This window comes from Rhinatrema bivittatum, chromosome 3 (genome assembly GCF_901001135.1).
Source record: "Rhinatrema bivittatum chromosome 3, aRhiBiv1.1, whole genome shotgun sequence".
Taxonomy (NCBI): domain Eukaryota; kingdom Metazoa; phylum Chordata; class Amphibia; order Gymnophiona; family Rhinatrematidae; genus Rhinatrema; species Rhinatrema bivittatum.
This window is the reverse complement of record NC_042617.1, coordinates 452,579,856-452,600,568: the sequence shown is the minus strand read 5'-3', so window position 1 is coordinate 452,600,568 and position 20,713 is coordinate 452,579,856. Positions and strand designations below refer to the sequence as shown.

At 47.7% G+C, this 20,713-nt stretch overlaps 1 protein-coding gene across 1 annotated transcript in view; it reads left to right on the top strand.

The window, feature by feature from the left end:
• E2F6 (E2F transcription factor 6) overlaps nt 1-20,713 on the top strand; it is a 101,169-nt gene that overhangs the window by 40,428 nt on the left and 40,028 nt on the right. The window contains exon 6 of the mRNA XM_029595913.1: nt 4,146-4,260. Within this exon, the coding sequence (XP_029451773.1) occupies nt 4,146-4,260 (115 nt within the window). The remainder of the gene's footprint in view (nt 1-4,145; nt 4,261-20,713) is intronic.

The following is a 20,713-nucleotide window of genomic DNA, read 5'->3' as shown; positions in this document are numbered from 1 at the left end:
TTTTACCATAGCTATGTTCTGGAAACACAATTTCTATTTTTTAAATATTGGAGTGCTCAAGTATGAGAGCTTGCTGATATTGAGCGCCTTCATTATACTTTGAAAAACAAGTAATTTAAATATAACACATGGGGGAATCTATCACCAGAATTGTAGGATCGATGTTAAGTTTTTGCTTTGTGGACGTAAAGCTGCTCTTCTTTACATCCTAACTTCTTATGAACATTAAATGCTGCATATAGCTATTCACGTGTTGTTAGTCTTTATGTATTACATTGCATATGTTGTTGTATTCTGCAAACAGTGCATAACTATCTTGTTCTGGGCACTTACTACTGTAAATTGTATGCCAAGAAATGTAAGTTACTATTATGTTATGTCTTATGTTTATGCTTAGGCAAAATTGGTCATGTTGCCTTCCTGGCTGCTGTGTGATTTCCAGTTGTTTGTGAATTCATTAGATTCATTTTTTTTTAATATATTCTGTTACTGCAAGGGGGAAATGGAATACAACACTAGGAATGTGGTCTTCTATAGCTGATTCTGGATAGTAGGATTGTTACTCTTCAGAGGATGCCAGCGGATTGTCTGATAAAATATAACAAGAGCATGTCCTAAACTTTGGTTCCATTTTCTTTTTGCACTGAGTGGTTATCAAGACTATTTCCTAGCATGTAGCCAGATGGATTCAGGACCAATGGGTATAGTGCTCTTCTACTAGCAGATGGAAGACAGAGTCAGATTTCAAAGCTGACGTCACTCTAGACGTGCAGTAAAGCTGATGTCACTCTAGACGTGCAGTAACCTTAGCTCCTCAGTATCTTTCCGTCTCCTAGCAGATGCGGACACTATCCCACACACTAGAATAGTGTTAAGAATTACAGCATAGAAGAAAGAAAAAGAAGATTTACCTTAAAGAAGATTGAGCCCCGTTCTCCTGCGGTGAAACCTAAGGGTCCCTCCCTCAGTTGAGAATTCCTGAGGTAATTTCTGATATCCCTCGGAGATGTGCCTTGGTCCGGTAGCCAGTTGCTGGCGTGGACTTAGCCGCAGAGTAGCTGAAAGGCAGCGGGTGCACAACAGAGCGCAGTGGTGAAGGTAAAGTCATCTCCCCCCACAGCTGGAGACTATCCCGGCACTCGATCGGTAAGCGCCAAGACAAGGTAAGCAGAAAACTTTAAATTTAGGTCTCCGAGGCTCAGATTGCAGTACCGATTTGATTTCTTTTCCGGCGAGGTAAAAGAGAACACTGATCAGGTTGAGCAGCCCTGGTTGGGCTAGGCCCTGATCCGGTCCCAGGGTCCACGTGGAGACCCTCAGGGGTGCCATCTTATGCGTGGGGGGGGTGTTGGCGCCATCTTCCCTTCTCGACCGGTGGTATGCGTGGGGCAGGCCGGGCAACCGATGGGCGCACAACCACGCGCATAACGGAGCGCACCCGCGCACACATTTACACACAACCGCATTTACAATTATTTGCACACATTAAAGCTAGAGGCAATGCACCGGCACCCAAGAAGGCCAGAAGGTATTATCTGTGCACAGCCTGCCACATAAGAGCCGCGCAGCCTGAACTGGAGTCCTGCCTGTGCCAGCATTGCGAGGGAGCCAAAGCCTGGTCCCTCACTATCTGGGGATGGGTCTGGAACTACTACAGACCATAGTTCCCTGGATCTATGCATCTCTGAGATAACCCCAGGGGGAGTCTCTGAGAGGCTAACATGGACCCAGGGACCTTCTCCTGATTTAGAATTTTTCCAAGGACTACAAGTCTTCGTTCAGGCGCAATCAGCTCCAGCTGCGCCCTGGGCTCAATCCCTGCTGGAAGCACAAGATCCTCCCGGCCCTGCTCGGATGCCTCGGGACATGCCTCGCCTAACCAAGAATTTTCCCTAACAGGGACCCAGACACCTCAGACTATGATGGCGACTCCATGGAAAGAGAAATTCCTCCGGGCCTGGAACCATACCGAACCATGCTTCGCTTCTTCCACAAGGATGAACTTTCAGACTATGTGTATTCCAGGAATGGACTCCATGGCGGAACCAAAGAAAAACATCATCCTGGTGTCCCTTCGTAAAGCGTCATGCCACTTCCCAATGCTGGAACCCATCCAGGAACTCATCGACCTGGAATGGGAAGCCCCGGAGGCCAGCTTTTAAAGGAGGTTGGGCCTTGGAAGCCTTATACCCTCTAGAACCAGTGACCAAAGAACGCCTGCGTTTCCCAAAAGTGGACGCCATGGTCTGTGCTATCTCTAAGCGAACAACTATTCCCGTTGAGGGAGGGGCTGCATTGAAGGATCTCAGGATAGATGACTGGAATCCATCCTTAAGCAGGCCTTCGCAACAGCAATGACCCTGCAGATTGCCTCCTGTTGCGCACTGGTGGCACGTTCCTGCTTGCTCCTCTCGTGAGAGGCAAATACCTCGAACGTATACCGTTGAGATGGTGGAATCTGCAGCAGCATTCCTGACGGACACAAGCTCAGACCTGGTGCGTACCTCAGCCAGAGGCGTAGCCTCGGTATTGGCAGCCAGAAGACAACTATGGTTACGGAGTTGGTCATCTGACGTGACATCTAAAGCAAATCTCACAAGGATGCCCTTTAAAGGATCCCTCTTGTTCAGAAGCGAATTGGAGAACTTTAGCCAGCAAGTGCGGCGAATCCCCAGTGCCTCGGCTACTGGAAGATAGGAGTAGAAGATCTGAGTCCCTCTCCCAGAAGAACAAAGGGCAGAGGCTCACAACGCTTTAGACCCTACAGGAACTCGCAGTTCCAGGCACCTCACCCCTCCGGAAGGCCCCAGCCCTTTCGGAACTGACAGACCAAGCGAGGAGCAGGCCCAGGGGCAGGCTCCAGCCATGCTCCATAATGAAAATGGGCTGACACATATCCACATGAAGAGGAAATAGGGGGTCGACTTGCCCTCTTCCACTAAAGATGGGTCGAGATCACATCGGACAAATGGGTATTAAACATCATTCGAGAAGGTTACTCTCTGGAGTTCTGCAGCATCCCTAGAGACAAATTTATGATGTCACCCTGCCACTTCTACACCAAGAGACTGGCAGTGGAAGCCACCCTGACAAGACTACTTAGTCTGACGGCAATAACTCCGGTCCCCACGCCCCTACAAAATACGGGGCACTATTCCATCTATTTTATCATTCCCAAAAAGGAAGGATCATTCTGACCCATCTTGGATCTCAAGAACATCAACCGTCATCTGCGGATACTACACTTCCGCATGGAGACTCTTCGCTCAGTCATAACAGCAGTACAACCAGGAGAATTTCTGACCTCCCTGGACCTGTCCGAAGAGTACCTTCACATCCCAGTCCATCAAGATCACCAGCATTTTCTACGCTTTGCGATACTGGGTCACCATTGCCAGTTCCGAGCACTACCTTTCGGCCTAGCGACCGCCCCCAGAAAATTCACCAAAATGATGGTGGTCATGGCGGCAACACTAAGGAAGGGATCTTGGTACACCCTTACCTGGACAACTGGCTGATCAGGGCAAAGTCTTTGTAAGAGAGCCGACAAGTGACCAGCAGAGTCAAATGCCTACTGCAGGAACTCAGTTGGGTCGTGAACACGGGCAAGAGCAGTCTGCAGCCCTCTCAATCCCTAGAGTACCTGGGGGCCCTTACATAGGCGTTAATTGGTTGAGTGCACTGGCGGTCTCCAGTTTGGAGATTTAGTTAAACCAGTTCAAGTTTTAATCAAGTTTAATCAAGTTATTTAAGCAAATACATATCCACTATGGCTTTTCGAAGAGAATACTGAGGAGCTAAGGTTACTGCAAGGGTATATCTAGAGGGATGTCAGCTTTGAAATCTGACAGTCTCCCATCTGCTAGCAGAAGAGCACTATACCCATTGATCCTGAGTCCATCTGTCTACACTAAGAAAAACAATTATCAGGTAAGTAATTTCTCCATTTGACACTAAGGTGTCATATCTGATCGAGGTGTTTCATATCAGCCAGACATGAAGTCTCCATGCACCAGAGGGATGCATTAACTTTGTTAAAACCATAAATAGATTTGTCATGAGGTTACTACTGACTTTTGCAAGACTATGTTATTGCTGGGAGAATTTCAGAATTGGATATACAGTGCAATCCTTGACCAACAAACGTTAGCTTATGTAACATACCAAGACATCCAAAACATTGAAATCTTCCATGAACAGATAGTTATTGCAGTGAAAGCTCCTGAGGAGACCAAACTGGAAGTGCCAGCTCCTAAGGAAGTGAGTATTTTTTGTTTTTTTTTTGTTTTTAAACTCTTAACATGTGGATTTGAACTGTGGAAGTACTCTATTGTGGATTTGGATGTAATGAGTCATGCACTAACATACAATGTTTAATCAATTTTATGATTTTAAGGGTAAGAAGAAAAGGAAATGTTTGTTTAATACTCAAGTCATGATAAAGCTAAAGATTTCATAAGTATTTATATAGAGAATTTTTTTGTTCATTAGGAAGCAAATTGAAGCCTTATGTGCCCCATATGCACTCTATGGTCCAGTGCTACAAAATTATTAAATGTTCCAGTTCTTATGGATTATGATAAACACGGATGAGAGATTTCATATGCAGGTCCATAATTATGGAATACGTTACTAAGGGATGAGGGGGGGACTTCAAGATTTTTAGAAAGCAAATGAAGACTTTGTATTTTAATGAAGCATATAAGTAATGGAATTGTTTTATGCTTGTGGTGTTTGATTTTGAGGTCTGGTATGTTAATACTTTACTGATTTATATTATTGTGAATGTTCAAGGTATAATGCGCCATGAACCAAATTCAGGCCGATCCAATAAATGTGCACAGAAAACTGGCACTCATTGTTGAACGCCCGCTTTCCTAACATGCTCATGCAATCTAATATTTAAGAGGTCGAGCTAAAAAGGAGGCGCCAGGGACAGATGTACATCTCTAACGCCTCCAAGGCACACAGGAGAGATGGCTGTCAAGCGGGTTGGGAAAATGGTCACTCAATCTACGAGCGTCTGTTTTCTCCTGATACTGTCATCTACATGCACAAGATACACTGCCTGGACCATGGATCTTGTGGTGGTATATTGGACATCCAAACTTTTTTTTTTTTCAAAGACACTTTTTAAAAAAATAAATCACTGCTTTATTTGGCTCCTCCTACTTAGTATTGCTACGATATTATTAGGAGGAATCCAAGAAAACAGGATTTCCTAGCGTGTAGCAGATGGACTTAGGACCAATGGGTATAGTGTACTCCTGATAGCAGTTGGAGATGGATCAGATTTCAATCTGATGTCAGCCCTAGTACATATACCCCTGCAGGAAGTGCAGCTCTTCAGTATTTTCCGTCTCCATAGCAGTTAGGGACTATCTGCATGCTCTCACAGCGTGAGAACAAATTCAACGGAGAAAAAAAACCAAAAAAATAAGATTCTTACCTCTACAGTCGAGCCCCGCTCTCTTGCGGTGACACCCTCGGGTCCCTCCCCCAGTTGAGAATTCCCAAGGTGATTTCAGTGGTCCCTCTGAGTTAAGCCTCTGTCCGGCGGCTGACTCGCGGGGACCTAGCCCCCGATTTTGGGTGTGGCTGAGAGGTAGCGGGTGCAACCTCGAGCGCGGCAGTGAAGGTATTTGCCCTCTCCCCCCGCAGCTGGAGACAGCCCGGAACGAAACCGGGAAACGCCGAAGACAAGGTAAGGTAGAAATCTTCTTTAAAGACTCCGGTTTCCGAAGTTCGAGGAGTCGCACAGGTCGCTGGCCGGGACCTGTACCACAGGGTTGATCCGCCCCAGTAGGGCTAAGCCCTGGTAAGATCCAAGGGTCCTCCCATGTGGAGACCCTCCAAGGTGGTTGCCATCTTGCCCGAGTGGTCGCCGTCATTGACTCTGTTCACCGCCCTGCTCATCACTTCGAGCCGTGTGCACAAAGGGCGAGCCGGGCGCACAAAACTATTGTGCGCACAACTTCGCACGCACAAATTACCCGCGTACCACGCGCATACAGGCTGGGCGCATATCTGCTACTTGTGCGCGCACATCCTAACCGCACACTCTTTCACACGCGCATAGTCGAAGCCCGGAGCGCACAACAGACTTGCACGCCTACAGCCATGGCACCACCGGAAAAGGAGCTCAGGGCCTCTGCCCAGCATGCCACATCCAAGCCGCACAACATGAACAGGCCAGCGCCCTGTGTTTCCAGTGTGAGGAGGCCCTAGGGGATCCAGCCCAGGGCCAGTCCTATTCGAGACTGAGTGCTATCTCCTCAGTGAGTACTCCAGATCTAGCAAATTCCATAGGGGACACAGCGCCCCCTAGCTTGGACACAGCGTCTATCTCCTGGGTGGAATTCTTCAAGGACCTGCACACCTTCGTCCACATTTTATTTATTTATTTAAAACATTTCTATACCGTTTTTTCAGTGATATTACTGTTCAAAGCGGTTTACAATAATAGCATAAAATAGGAGAGTAATTAAATAGTGAAATCAAAAAACAAAAAGATACAATAAGTGAGAATAAAAATACAAAGGGAGTCATTATCAATGATATAACTTGTAATAGTAAAAAGAAAAAATTGGCAACTACTTTATAAAAACTCAAAGAACAGAAGATCATATAAAAAGTAATTAACTTAAACGTTTATATAAATAAGAAAACACTAAATATACAATGCTCATCTAGTATTGTTGTTTCAAACTGGGAGTTATCATATCTTTAAAAGCTATTTGAAATAAATGAGTTTTCAGTGCCTTTTTAAATTCCTTTGCGTTATGTATTTGCCTTAAGGGGTTCGGCAGAGCGTTCCAGAGTGTGGGACCTACCACTGAGAGAGCCCGGTTTCTGGTCACATTTAGTGTGGCATTTTTTACTGATGCAAACGGAGCATCCGATAACAAGGCCACAGCCCTCACCTGAGGATCTCTGTCCCGAGCCCCACCTACGGGGACACAGACAACTCTGAGGAGGAATCAAAACCCCTGGAGGAGGGGGAACTTCCTCCAGGGACAGAGCCTCACCGGACAATGAGACGCTTCTTCACCAAGGACGAACTTCCAGACCTGGTCACTCACAGCCTGAAGGAACTTGCTATCCCAGGCACAAGTGCCTCGGGGGGAGCCTAAGACAAATCCCCTGCTAGAGGGACTCCGTCAGACCTCCCACCATTTCCCGCTGTTACAAGCCGTTCAACAGCTAATTGACCTGGAGTGGATTGCTCCAGAATCCACGTTCAAAGGGACACGGGCTATGGCAGCCATGTACCCTCTGGACCTGGCGGCCAAAGACCTTCTGACATGCCCAAAAGTGGATGCTATGGTCTGCATGGTCTCAAAGTGCACTACGATCCCTGTTGAGGGAGGAGAAGCACTCAAAGATGCACAAGACAGACGTCTGGAATCCATCCTTAAACAGTCCTTTGACGTCGCTGCTATGTCCCCGCAAATAGCGGCCTGCTGCACCATCGTGACACGGGCCTGCCTATCACAGACCAGGAGCAACACCCCTGGGGAAGCCATGGAACCAGCAGTATCATTCCTTGCAGATGCTGCTTCCGATCTGGTGCGCACCTCAGCTAGAGGAGTGTCATCAGCTGTGGCAACCAGGAAGCAACTCTGGCTCCGAAACTGGTCAGCCGACGCGTCTTTCAAAACAAGACTCACAAGGATGCCCTTCAAGGGATCCCTCCTTTTCGGCAGCGAATTAGAGAAACTGGCTAACAAATGGGGCGCGTCCCCACTGCCACGGCTACCGGAGGACAGGATCAAGAAAAACAAGAGACCCTTCCCCCGATCCTCCAGGGGCAGAGGTTCACAGCGCTTCAACCCATACAGAAACACTTATCAAGCGCCCCCATCCTACAGGCAGGAACCAGTCCTTTCGGAACAAGCACAACAAAAGGGGAACCAGCTCGGTCCCAGGCCCCAGCCGCACCCCACAATGAGATTCAGCCGACCCATCCAAAGGAAGAAGCCATAGGGGGCAGACTTGCCTTATTCTACCAAAGATGGGTCAAGAGAACTTCGGACAAGTGGGTCCTAACCATCAATCGAGAGGCATACTTCCTGGACTTCCTCTGAACACGTTCGTGGAATCCCCCTGCCACGACCCCTCCAAGAGTGTGGCAGTGGAAGCTACACTGACCAGATTACTGGCACTCGAGGCCATAATCCCCGTACCTCCATAGCAAATAAAATAAATGGAATAATGCCCAGTATTTATCGCCCCCCCCCCCCCCCCCCCCAAGAAAGGGGGAATGTTCAGGCCCATCTTGGACCTCAAGTCGGTCAACCGCCACCTGAGGATTCCCCGCTTCCGCATGGAAACCCTATGCTCCTTAATAAGGGCGATACAACCAGGAGAGTTCCTCACATCCCTAGATCTGTCTGAAGCCTACCTACACATTCCGGTCCACCAAGAACATCAGCGCTTCCTTCGCTTCAAAATCCTGGACCGTCACTACCAGTTCCGGGCATTACCCTTCGGGTTAGCCATAGCACCCCAGACGTTCGCCAGGATCATAGTTGTCGTGGCTGCAACATTGAGGAAGGAAGGAATCCTCATATACCATTACCTAGACGATTGGCTGATCAGGGCAAAATCCTTAGAGGAAAGTCACCAGGCAACCAACATAGTCAAAACTCTACTGGAGAGCCTTGGATGGGTGATCAACACAAACAAGAGCTGTCTGCAGCCCTCACAGTCTCTAGAATACTTAGTCCAATTCGACACCAAAGAAGACAAGGTCATCCTGACACCGACAAGGAGATCAAAACTGACGAACCTGTTGCGAACACTGCTGAGCAAACCTCGTCCCACAGCATGGGATTACCTACAAGTCCTTGGCCTCATGGCATCCACACTGGAAGTAGTGCCATGGGTACGAGCTCATATGAGACCCCTACAGCGCTCACTTCCATCGCGATGAAATCCACTGTCCCAGAACTGCATCATACGTCTACAGCTCCCTGACAGAATTCAGACCCAACTACAATGGCGGCTACAAGAAGGCCACCTGAGCTAGGGAACAAGAATATCCTCACCAACCTGGATCCTCCTCACCACGGATGCCAGCCTATGAGGATGGGGAGCACACTGCGAAGAGTTAACCGCCCAAGGGCAGTGGAACGCAGAAGAGTCGGGATGGAACATCAATCGCCTAGAAGCCCGGGCAGTCAGACTTGCCTGCCTACGGTTCGGTCACACTCGGAGACAAAGCGGTCAGAGTAATATTGGACAACGCCACAACAGTGACCTACATCAACCGTCAGGGAGGAAACCAGAAGCCAACAGGTCTCTATGGAAATAGACCTCCTAATGTCGTGGGCGGAAGCGAATCTCCAGGAGATCTCGGCCGTCCACATCACCGGGAAAGACAACATCATGGCGGATTACCTCAGCAGAGAAAGTCTAGACCCAGGAGAATGACAGCTGTCGACCACAGCACTCCAACTGATAGTGAACCGGTGGGGAACATCAACCATGGACCTTCTGGCAAACCGGTCCAATGCCCAAATACCCAGCTGCTTCAGCTGCAGGCAGGAACCTCAGTCCCAGGGGATCGACACCCTGGTGCAGACCTGGCCACAGGAGACTCTGTTATACGCCTTCCTGCTGTGGCCCGTATTGGGCGCAATCATTCACAAGATAGAACAACACAGGGGACCAGTACTTCTTGTGGCCCCGGACTGGCCAAGAAGACCGTGGTACGCAGACACCTCAACCTGGTCCTGGATTTCTTAGCAGGAGCCTCTTTCAGACCTTTCCGCGGCCTGTTTCTTCGACTCTTAACATTGAAGACAGCCTTCCTGCTGGCAGTCTGTTCGGCCCATTGTATATCCCGAGCTACAAGCACTGTCCTGTTGTCAGCCGTTTCTCATGCTCACTCCCGGGATCATCCAGCAACACACAATTCCCTCATTCCTCCCCAAAGTGGTGTCTCACTTCCACCTCAGTCAAAACCATCTCACTACCATCACCAGATGAGCATAGGAATTCGGAGGAGGCTCAAAATCTACTCCACCTCAACATAGGAAGACTCCTATCCAGATACCTGGAAATGTCGGAACCTGTACGAAAAACGGACTACCTATTCGTCCTCCACAGCGGGAAGAGACAAGGGGAAGCGGCCTTGCGAGCAACCATAGCCCGCTGGATCAAAGAAGTCATCAAGGCGGCCTACGTAGAAGCAGCCAAGCCGCTGCCTCTACAAGTCAAGGCCCATTCTACTAGAGCCTCAGTGTCCTGGGCGGAAACTAAGATGCTATCACCCGCCGAGATCTGCAGGGCGGCGACATGGTCCTCTGTCCACACCTCCAGGTTCTACCGCCTGGATGTTCAGGATCGGGAGGACACTGTATTTGCAAGGGCAGTACTAAGTGGGTCATGGGCAGCCTCCCACCCGGTTCGGGAGTAGCTTTTATACATCCCATTGGTCCTGAGTCCATCTGCTACACACTAGGAAATGGAGAAATTACTTACCTGATAATTTCGTTTTCCTTAGTGTAGACAGATGGACTCAGCATCCCACCCATGGATGCCGTTACTTATGGTATTCCCAGGAGACATCTCCAGGAGCGAGTGATTCAAGGGTAAGCCATGCTCCCTTCATCTAGGACATCCACCCTACCGGGTGTCGACATTTCTCGGTTGAGGGCACTGGCGGTGTCCAGCTATAGCCAATTCAACCAGTTCAAATTAATCAAGTTAACCAAATTATAAAGTTACTAAAGTTTTTCAAGTTATGAAGTTATCCAAGTTATTTGTTAGTCAGTCTCACATATATCCACAATGCTTTTCGAGGAGAATACTGAAGAGCTGCACTTCCTGCAGGGGTATATGTACTAGGGCTGACGTCAGATTGAAATCTGATTAGTCTCCAACTGCTATCAGGAGTACACTATACCCATTGGTCCTGAGTCAATCTGTCTACATTAAGGAAAACGAAATTATCAGGTAAGTAATTTCTCCATTTTTCTTATTTTTTTCAATGTGCTCTTGAGCATGGCATACTATAACGCAAGCCCTGGGCTGGCATTAAATTTGCCGCATTGGCGGTGGGGAAAATGTTTTGGATCGCGAGGATTAGCTAATGGCCTCATCTACATGAATTTCTATGTGATGAGTTCTATTAGCTACATGGTGATTTGGATGTGTGTGTTTTGGACAAGCTAATCCCCTTTTGGATAGGGGGTTATGGATGAGTGTCCAAAACGTGCATCCAATCGCATGTTAAAATTGCGCAGCGGCTAGCACATGATATTGGATCAACCTGATTGAGTAAAGGTGGAAGAAAAGTAATTTTAAATAAAATAATTCTTCATCTAACCCTGACGAATGGTTCATTGGCATATTTCCTCATGGTTGTTATGACTAATATTGGATTACTTTATTAAGTTTTATTTTTTTCCCTGTCTCATTGCTTGGGCTTTGTCTTCTTTCATGGATTAATCATCCATTTTCAGGTTGGCTGTTCACAATGGAAACTTGAGGTGTGTGTTGATGTGATCAGTGATTAATTGATTTATATTTTAGCTTTCTTTACTTTGTAGTTGAATTTCTCCCAAAAATAATTATTCTGAAGTTGTTCAGTGTTTGCTTCTAACAAGTAAGATGCAGTATCTTTTGGAAGCAGCACTAATTTTTCTCGGTCGCTTTGCTTCTGTCTGCTAAAATAAAAACAGTTCTACCTGACTTTTAACTTGGTAACTTGTGTTCATTGTGAGGCAGAGTTTGTTCTCGGACATAATATATTGAGTTACTATCATTTCACTGGCACTCCAACTTCTAAAATCCACACTTTTTATTTAGAGTGATGAAAAATGATAAATCTGATATTCATTAGGATTCAGTAAATAGTGTAGAAGTAAAAGGAATTCCACTTATCTAAATTTGAAATTCTGTTTCATCTTTAGTAAGATTCTAATTTTAAAAATGAGGGTAATATTCAAAGCCTTTTTTTTCTTTAATTTTTATTAAAGACAATATTAAAATAAAAATGTGTAAGTTTTGTCTCTGCAGATGAAAGCACAGTAAAGATATAACAATTGTACAGTGCAACTAAACAGATTAACAGCACCAATCTGAAACCCTGAATTGACTTTAATGTATACAATAGAAGTAGAAAACCTAACCCCTCCCGCCTATCTATTCCTTCCGCCCATCAAACTGCAATCTTCAAACAAATCATCTAGTGAAAGAGGCCAAGAGCAGCCTAGAGGAAAACCATAGAAATATTCAGGTATCTTATTTGCTAAACAAAGGAGTACCCCCCCAAAAAAAAGTATCCCTGGGTGTATAACCCATAAATCAGAACATAATCACTGGACCATTAATACTTTGGCATCGAGCCATTGCACATAGACCATATTCTATTAAATCTTATTAAAGTGTGATGTTGATAAGTAGTAATCTTAGCCATGAGATACAAAAAGTTCACATGAGTAAGGAGATTCTAGAGCGATGGAATGTGGAGAGATCTCCAACACCGAGCATTATTGCTAGTGCCACTACTAGTACTTGTTGCACCAGTTTTCATTGGAACAAGTCCCCCACTGTGAACGAAACGTTTAATAATGCTTGTGAGGGAAGCAAAGTAAATGTCACTCGTAATTTCCTGCAACCAATGAGAAACCTCCTGCCAGTAAGTTTGAATAAGAGGGCACGCCTACCATAAATGAAAAAAGGAACCAAGATCCCCACATCCTTTCCAGCACTTGTCAGAAGCATACAACAAGAAGTGATACAGCTGAACTGGGATATAGTACCAACATATAAGGACCTTATAACTGTTTTCTATACGATTAGGTGCAGTGAGACCCTTACCAACTGTTTATAAAAATAGTTTATTTTACTTATTTAACGAGTTTTATATACCGTCATTCGGAATCGTCAAAATAACGCCATCATAATGCCATCAAACAATGTCATCCCCAAATCTTGTTCCCACACCTTAATATAGCCTGGTTTACAGGGAAGAGCCTTATTTAAAAAGATATAACATTTGGACAGTACTTGTTTTATTTTGTCAGCATTTCTACAAAATGATTCAAATATGGAAACTCCGAGCCATATTTCGCTTAATTACAATTCCAGACACAAAATGCCAAATCTGTAAAACATGTGAAAATCTCACTGTCAGGGAGTTCATAACTCTGCTGAAGCTCTATGAAACTTAAAGGACCAGTCACCCCCCCATATATGTTCAACACAAAGTGTATCCCCTTCTTCTCACAGGACAAGCAGGATGGTTGTCCTCACAAATGGGTGACATCGAGGATGGAGCCCAACCACGGAAAACTTCTGTCAAAGTTTCAGGAACTTTGACTGGCCCCTACTGGGCATGCCCAGCACGGCACTAACCCTGCAGCCAGCAGGGGTCTCCCTTCAGTCTTCTTTTTTTCCGCGCAGCAGTAGCCATGCGGTAGAAGAGCTCTTAACCACGTTCCTGACAGGAATTTGGAATTCGTTATTCTGAAGAAAATTTGCCCCTCAGGGGTCTCCCTTCTTCAAATTTTCGGTCCGCGGAACTTCGGTGAGTTTTTGCCGTCGTTTAGTCGACTTACGTCGAGTTTGGCCCTCGAGGCCTGTTGGCAGTCGACAGTCCCGCGGCTAAATTTTTGGCCCATGGCGTCGGGGTTCCGTCGGTGTCCGGACTGTACCCGAACTATGTCAATCACGGACCCCCACAGAGTCTGTGTTTTGTGTTTAGGAAGTGAGCATGATGTCCTGACTTGCACCAAATGTGCCCTCATGACACCAAAAGGTCGCAAAGCCAGGATGGAGAAGATGCTCCATCCTGGCACCCCAACGCCATCGATTGCATCGACGTCATCGGAAACGGCACCGTCGAGGTCTCATCATCATCGACAGCCCTCCGGTGACCGTCCGCCATCGATGTCTTCACGGCCATCGACTCCCGTCCCTTCCCCTGATGCTCGAGGGGATCGAAAGGAGAAACATCGCCATCGACGTCATAAGTCTCGGCCCGTCGAGGAATCGACGCCATCGACCTCCGCACCGGCCGAGCCGCCGCCAAAAAAGTCTAGAGCAGAAGCGGCACCGTCCACTCCTGTCTCGCAGACACCAAGGCAACCCTCACCCCCTCGGGGTTTGGGAGCCGCGATTCCACCGGTGACGGTGGTCCCTCCGGCTCAGCCTCAGCCTCCCTCTCCCGTCGAGCCGGGTCTTGTTACCCCAGGTCTCCGGGCAGAACTGGACCGGCTGGTCCAGGAGGCCATCGACAAGGCGATGCTACTGTTCCAGCCTTCGGCACAGACTCCGGCACAGACAGTGGAACCGGTCACCGACCCGATTCCAGCAGCGCTGGCACCGCTGCTCGCCCGTATGGAAGCGCTTGCTAAAGCCCTTCCAACGGTATTACCCGGGTCACCGATGTCATCGGGTGGAGAAACACCGTATCGGATTCCCCCTTCGGGGGTAGTTCCATCGATGCCTTGTCGTCCCTCGCCACCGATACATTCCTCGGGGGCGATACGCACATCAGCTCCACCGAGAATACCGATGCCGACACCGATTCCTTCGATGCCGGCACCGGCATCGATTCCATCGAGGTTTTCCTCGATACCCCCGGTGATTCCCTCCGGTTTTTTCGGAGCCTCAACCGGGGCCTTCAGGTATTCAGCCTCCTCGTGATCCTTATGACACTTGGGGTGATGATACCTCTACTGACACCGATGATTTGCCTTCACCACCCTCTCCAACAGAGAGTAGAAAGCGTTCTCCCCCTGAGGACCTCTCTTTCATAAACTTCGTGAAGGAAATGTCAGAATTAGTCCCTTTTCAACTTCAATCTGAACAAGATGACAGGCACCAGATGATGGAATTACTCCAATTCCTGGATGCCCCAAAAATCTTAACCTCTATTCCCATTCATCAGGTTTTTCTAGACCTTTTGAAAAAGAATTGGGAATCTCCTGGATCTGTCCCTCCAGTAAACAAGAAAGCTGACTCTACCTATCTTGTACAGTCAGCACCAGGCTTTCAAAAACCACTCTGTTGTGGTAGAATCAGCCCAAAAGAAAGCTAAACGCTTAAAGCCACATTCTTCCATACCTCCTACCAAGGAAAATAAATTCCTCGATAGTATAGGACGGAAAGTGTACCAAGGAGCTATGCTGATTTCTAGAATAGCTTCTTATCAGCTATATATGACTCAATACAATAGAGTCATTCTAAAGCAGATGCAGGAGTACTCAGATGCTTTACCAGAACAGTTCCAGCCGCAGCTCCAGTCTCTCCTAAATAAGGAATTTGAAGCTGGGAAGCATGAAATAAGAACCGCTTATGATGTCTTTGATGCTTCCACTAGACTTTCTGCTACAGCCATCTCCGCTAGACGCTGGGCTTGGCTTAAGTCATCTGACCTACGACCAGAGGCTCAAGACAGACTTTCTGACTTACCCTGTCTAGGGGATAATCTCTTTGGTGAGCAGATTCAGCAAATCGTTGCTGAACTAAAGGATCATCATGAGACACTAAGACATCTATCCCTCCTGACTTGCCTCCCAAACAGCCATATAGGAAAGACTCCAAAAAGTCTTTCTTCAGGCAGCGAAAGTATTATCCCCCATCAGCTAAGGCTAGGCCAGCGAGATCTTATCACAAGACTCAACCTCGCCAGACTCGTAAACCAAAGCCTGCAGCAGCTCCACAACCTGGCCCTGCTGCTGGTTTTTGACGTTTGCCTGGAGAGCACTTCCCAAACCCCTCTTCCAGCCATTCCAGTGGGAGGTCGTTTGTGCCACTTTCTGGAAAGGTGGCATTACATCACCACCGATCAGTGGGTGTTAGCAATAATTGCACGGGGTTACCATCTCAACTTCCTGACTCTTCCTTCCGACTCCCCACCTCTACAGGCGTGGAGTCACACAGATCATTCTGTTCTTTTAGAGCAGGAAGTTTCTCTTCTCCTACAGTCACACGCTATAGAACCCGTTCCTCTCTTACAACAAGGACTGGGGTTCTATTCCAGGTACTTCCTGATCCCAAAGAAGTCGGGGGGACTTCGTCCGATCCTCGACCTCCGGGCCCTCAACAAGTACCTTTGCAAGGAGAAATTCAAGATGGTAACACTAGGCTCGCTTCTTCCTCTGCTGCAGAGAGGGGATTGGCTATGCTCTCTAGACCTCAAAGACGCATATACCCATATTGCAATCACGCAATCTCATCGCAAATACCTGCGTTTTCTAGTAGGCCGAAATCACTACCAATATCGAGTGCTACCTTTCGGCCTGGCATCCGCGCCACGAGTCTTCACCAAATGCCTCGTGGTGGTTGCAGCGTTCCTCAGGAAGGAAGGTGTCCACGTCTACCCCTACCTGGACGATTGGTTAGTCAGGGCCCCAACCCAGCAGATTGCTCGGTCCTCCCTAACCCTAACCATTCAAACTTTGCTATCTCTAGGGTTTCTTGTCAATTACGAGAAATCCTACTTAGTCCCATCTCAAATCTTATCCTTCATTGGGGCAGACTTGGACACCTTACAGGCAAAAGCCTTCCTTCCTCATCAACGAGCTCAAGCCCTTATGTCCCTAGCTTGCCAGCTGCAGTCTCAACACACAGCAACAGCTCGCCAATTCCTTGTTCTACTGGGACACATGGCTTCCTCAGTTCATGTGACTCCCATGGCTCGCCTGGCCATGAGTCACACAATGGACTCTACGATCACAATGGACACAAGCTGTTCAGCCTCTGTCCTCCATTGTTCGCATCACAAACATGCTCCGTCTATCTCTTGCCTGGTGGGCGAATCAGCGCAACCTCCTACAGGGCTTGCCTTTTCACCCACCAGATCCTCAATTAATTCTCACCACCGACGCTTCCAACATCGGTTGGGGAGCCCATGTAACCAACCTACAAACTCAAGGACTCTGGTCACTAGAGGAAGCCAAACACCAGATCAATTTCCTGGAGCTACGAGCCATTCGCTATGCTCTCAGGACTTTTCAAACTTGCCTGTCAAACCATGCAATCTTAATTCAGACAGACAACCAGGTGGCCATGTGGTACATAAACAAGCAGGGAGGCACAGGCTCCTTCCTTTTGTGTCAGGAAGCTGCGCAGATTTGGGCAGAAGCCCTCTCCCACTCCATGTACCTCAGGGCCACCTACCTGCCGGGAGTAGACAATGTATTGGCAGACCAGCTAAGCCGTGTCTTCCAACCACACGAGTGGTCACTCAATCCTCTGGTAGCGACCTCTCTGTTTCACAAGTGGGGTTCTCCCCACATAGACCTCTTTGCGTCCCCTCAGAACCACAAAGTGGACAATTATTGCTCTCTCATTCGGAGCCAGCACTCTCGCCCGAGAGATGCATTCTCCCTCAAGTGGACAACCGGTCTGCTCTATGCATTCCCTCCACTTCCTCTTGTGTCAAAGACTCTCGTGAAGCTGCGTCAGGACAAGGGAACTATGATCCTGATAGCACCGCACTGGCCCCGCCAAGTGTGGTTTCCCATACTCCAGGATCTCTCCATCCGCAGGCACATTCCTCTGGGACAGGACCCGCATCTGCTCACTCAAAACGACGGATGCCTCCTCCATCCCAACCTCCAAGCCTTGTCCCTGACGGCATGGATGTTGAAAGGTTAGTCCTTCAGCCATTTAACCTTTCAGATTCAGTTTCTCGTGTCCTGATAGCTTCACGAAAGCCTTCCACAAGAAAATCGTACTCCTACAAATGGAAAAGGTACACATCATGGTGCACTTCTCAGGCCCTTTATCCCCTTTCCTGTCCAATCTCTAGATTCTTGGACTATTTATGGCATCTATCGGAATCAGGCCTAAAGACCTCTTCCATAAGAATGCATGTCAGTGCGGTAACCGCCTTCCATACAGGTATAGGGGGTGTTCCTATATCAGTACAACCCCTGGTAACACGCTTTCTTAAAGGCTTGCTCCATTTGAAGCCACCTTTACGTCCTCCGGCCCCATCTTGGGACCTTAATCTGGTTCTTGGTCGACTTATGAAGCCACCTTTCGAACCTCTCCACTCCTGTGACCTAAAATATCTCACATGGAAAGTGTTATTCCTTTTGGCTATCACTACCGCTCGCAGGGTTAGTGAATTACAGGCCCTAGTCACCTATCCGCCTTACACTAAACTCCTGCAGGACCGGGCGGTACTCCGCACTCACCCTAAATTTTTACCTAAGGTAGTTTCGGAGTTTCACATCAATCAATCCATCATACTACCTATCTTTTTTCCCAGGCCCCACTCCAACTCCGGGGAACAGACTCTGCATACCCTAGACCAGGGGTCAGGAACCTTTTTGGCTGAGAGAGCCATAAACGCCACATATTTTAAAATGTAATTCCATGAGAGCCATACAATATGTTTAAAACTAAATACAAGTAAATGTGTGCATTTTATGTAAGATCACACTTTTAAAGTACAATAAGTCTCTGAAAATATTACACCAGGCCTTAAGACACCAATACATCTCCTATTAGGAAAACGGACCAAGTCAGGCTGCTATAGAGTCCTACACAGAAACTACACGCCAGCAGAAAACCTCACCTGAATCACGTGCTGTCCCTCACCTAACATAGAATAAAGAGACCAAAACGCATAACAAGAAGCATGCAGACAAAAACTGAATTGGAAACTGCAACAAGCCAGAGTCTCTGTATGCAGTGTAACAAAGGAAAAAAGAAACATCACACATCCTTATAAAACAAATCAAGAAATATAAAATCATCAGCAGTAAAACTGTACTAACAAAAAGAACATATTTCGAAACAGCTGATGAGTGGAATATCCAATAATTAAAAACTCATATAAAACATTTCCAGATACCAACAAAATATTTCAAAATAGCAGACACAAAGATCCAGTAATGAAAAATAATAAGGATACAAAAATTTTTTTGCTCTGCATACCTGGGAACGTTTGATATCCAGGTGTCCTGAGATTGTTCTGAATTAGCAGGAGGTGGGGTGGTTTGCTTGGAACTTTCTCCTCTCTCAGTCACATACCAGCGCTCTCTCTCACACTGGCTCTCAATGACACACCTATACACACATGCTCTCAGTCACTCACATATACAAATGTTTTTTCTCTCTCACTTATATAGGCTCTTAATTACACATTTACACACATGCTGTCTATCTTTTCACGCTTACACACACATAGGCTTTCAATCACATAAATACATGCTGTCTTTTTCTCTCACACACAGACTCTCATTCACATGCTTACAAACATGTCCTCTCTTTCTCTCATTTACACACAGGCTCTCAATCACATACTCACATGCTCCCTCACCTAAATCAGCTCTCAATGACACACATGGTCTCTCTCTCTCATTTAAACACAGGCTCTCAATCACATACTCACATGCTCCCTCACCTAAATCAGCTCTCAATCACACGGACACACATGGTCTCTCTCTCTCATTTAAACACAGGCTCTCAATCACATACTCACATGCTCCATCACCTAAACCAGCTGTCAATCAGACACAGACACACATGATCTCTCTCTTACTTATACACACAGGCTCTTAATCATACATACACATGATCTCTCTCACACACAAAGGATCTCAATCATACACACATACTCTTTCAAACAAACAGGTTTTCAATTACAAACTTACACATACAGGTTCCCAATGGTAAACTTACATTCATGCTCTCTCTCTTACAGGCAGGATCTCAATCACAGACATACTCTCTTTCACATATACAGGCTCTCAATCATTCACATACATGCAATCTCTCACTCACACACACAGGATCTCAAACACACATGCTTGCTCGCTCATTCACTCTCTCCCGCCCCCCCCCCCCCCCCCCGGGAACTCGCGGCAGCAGCAGCCACCTCCCAACGCTAACCTCCTTCATTTTCAGCCCTCGCGGAGGCAAAGGCGGAGTCCCATCGGCCGCGGTTGAAGATTTTCATTTTCCTCCGAGCCGCGCTGCAGTCTTCTTCCCGCGCAGGCACCCGATGCTCTCCACTTCCTCTTCCGGGCCGCGGGAAGAAGAGAGCACCGGCGTGCTCTCTTCTTCCCGCGGCCCGGAAGAGGAAGTGGAGAGCATCGGGTGCCTGCGCGGGAAGACCCGCGCAGGCACCCGATGACTCCAGCGCTGGCACCCGGCTGACACCCGATGACTCCCGCGCAGGCACCCGGATGACTCCAGTCGGCGTGCTCTCTTCTCCTCCCCCCCGCGGCCCGGAAGAGGAAGTGGTGAGCATCGGGTGCCTGCGCGGAAGAAGAGACCACGCTAGTGTGGTCTCTTCTTCCCGCGCAGGCACCCGATGCTCTCCACTTCCTCTTCCGGGCCGCGGGGGGGGGGGGGGGAGGAGAAGAGAGCACGCCGGTGCCGCTGACTCCAGCTGTCCTGCCGCGTTCCGCCCGGGCTGACAGCATTTTAAGCCCGGGCGGCGGAGGACCGGGGAGCAGCTGGGTCAGCGGGGAACCGCGAAGTATGGCGACACGTGTCTGCGAGCCAGATGCAGCCCTCAAAAGAGCCATATTTGGCTCGCGAGCCATGGGTTCCCGACCCCTGCCCTAGACTGTAAACGAGCTCTAGCTTTTTATCTAGACCGTACAGTTTCTCACAGGAAGAGCACTCAATTATTTGTCTCTTTCCATCCTAACAAGTTGGGACAACCTGTGGGTAAGCAGGCTCTTTCCTCCTGGTTGGCGGACTGCATTTCCTTTTGCTATCAGCAAGCTGG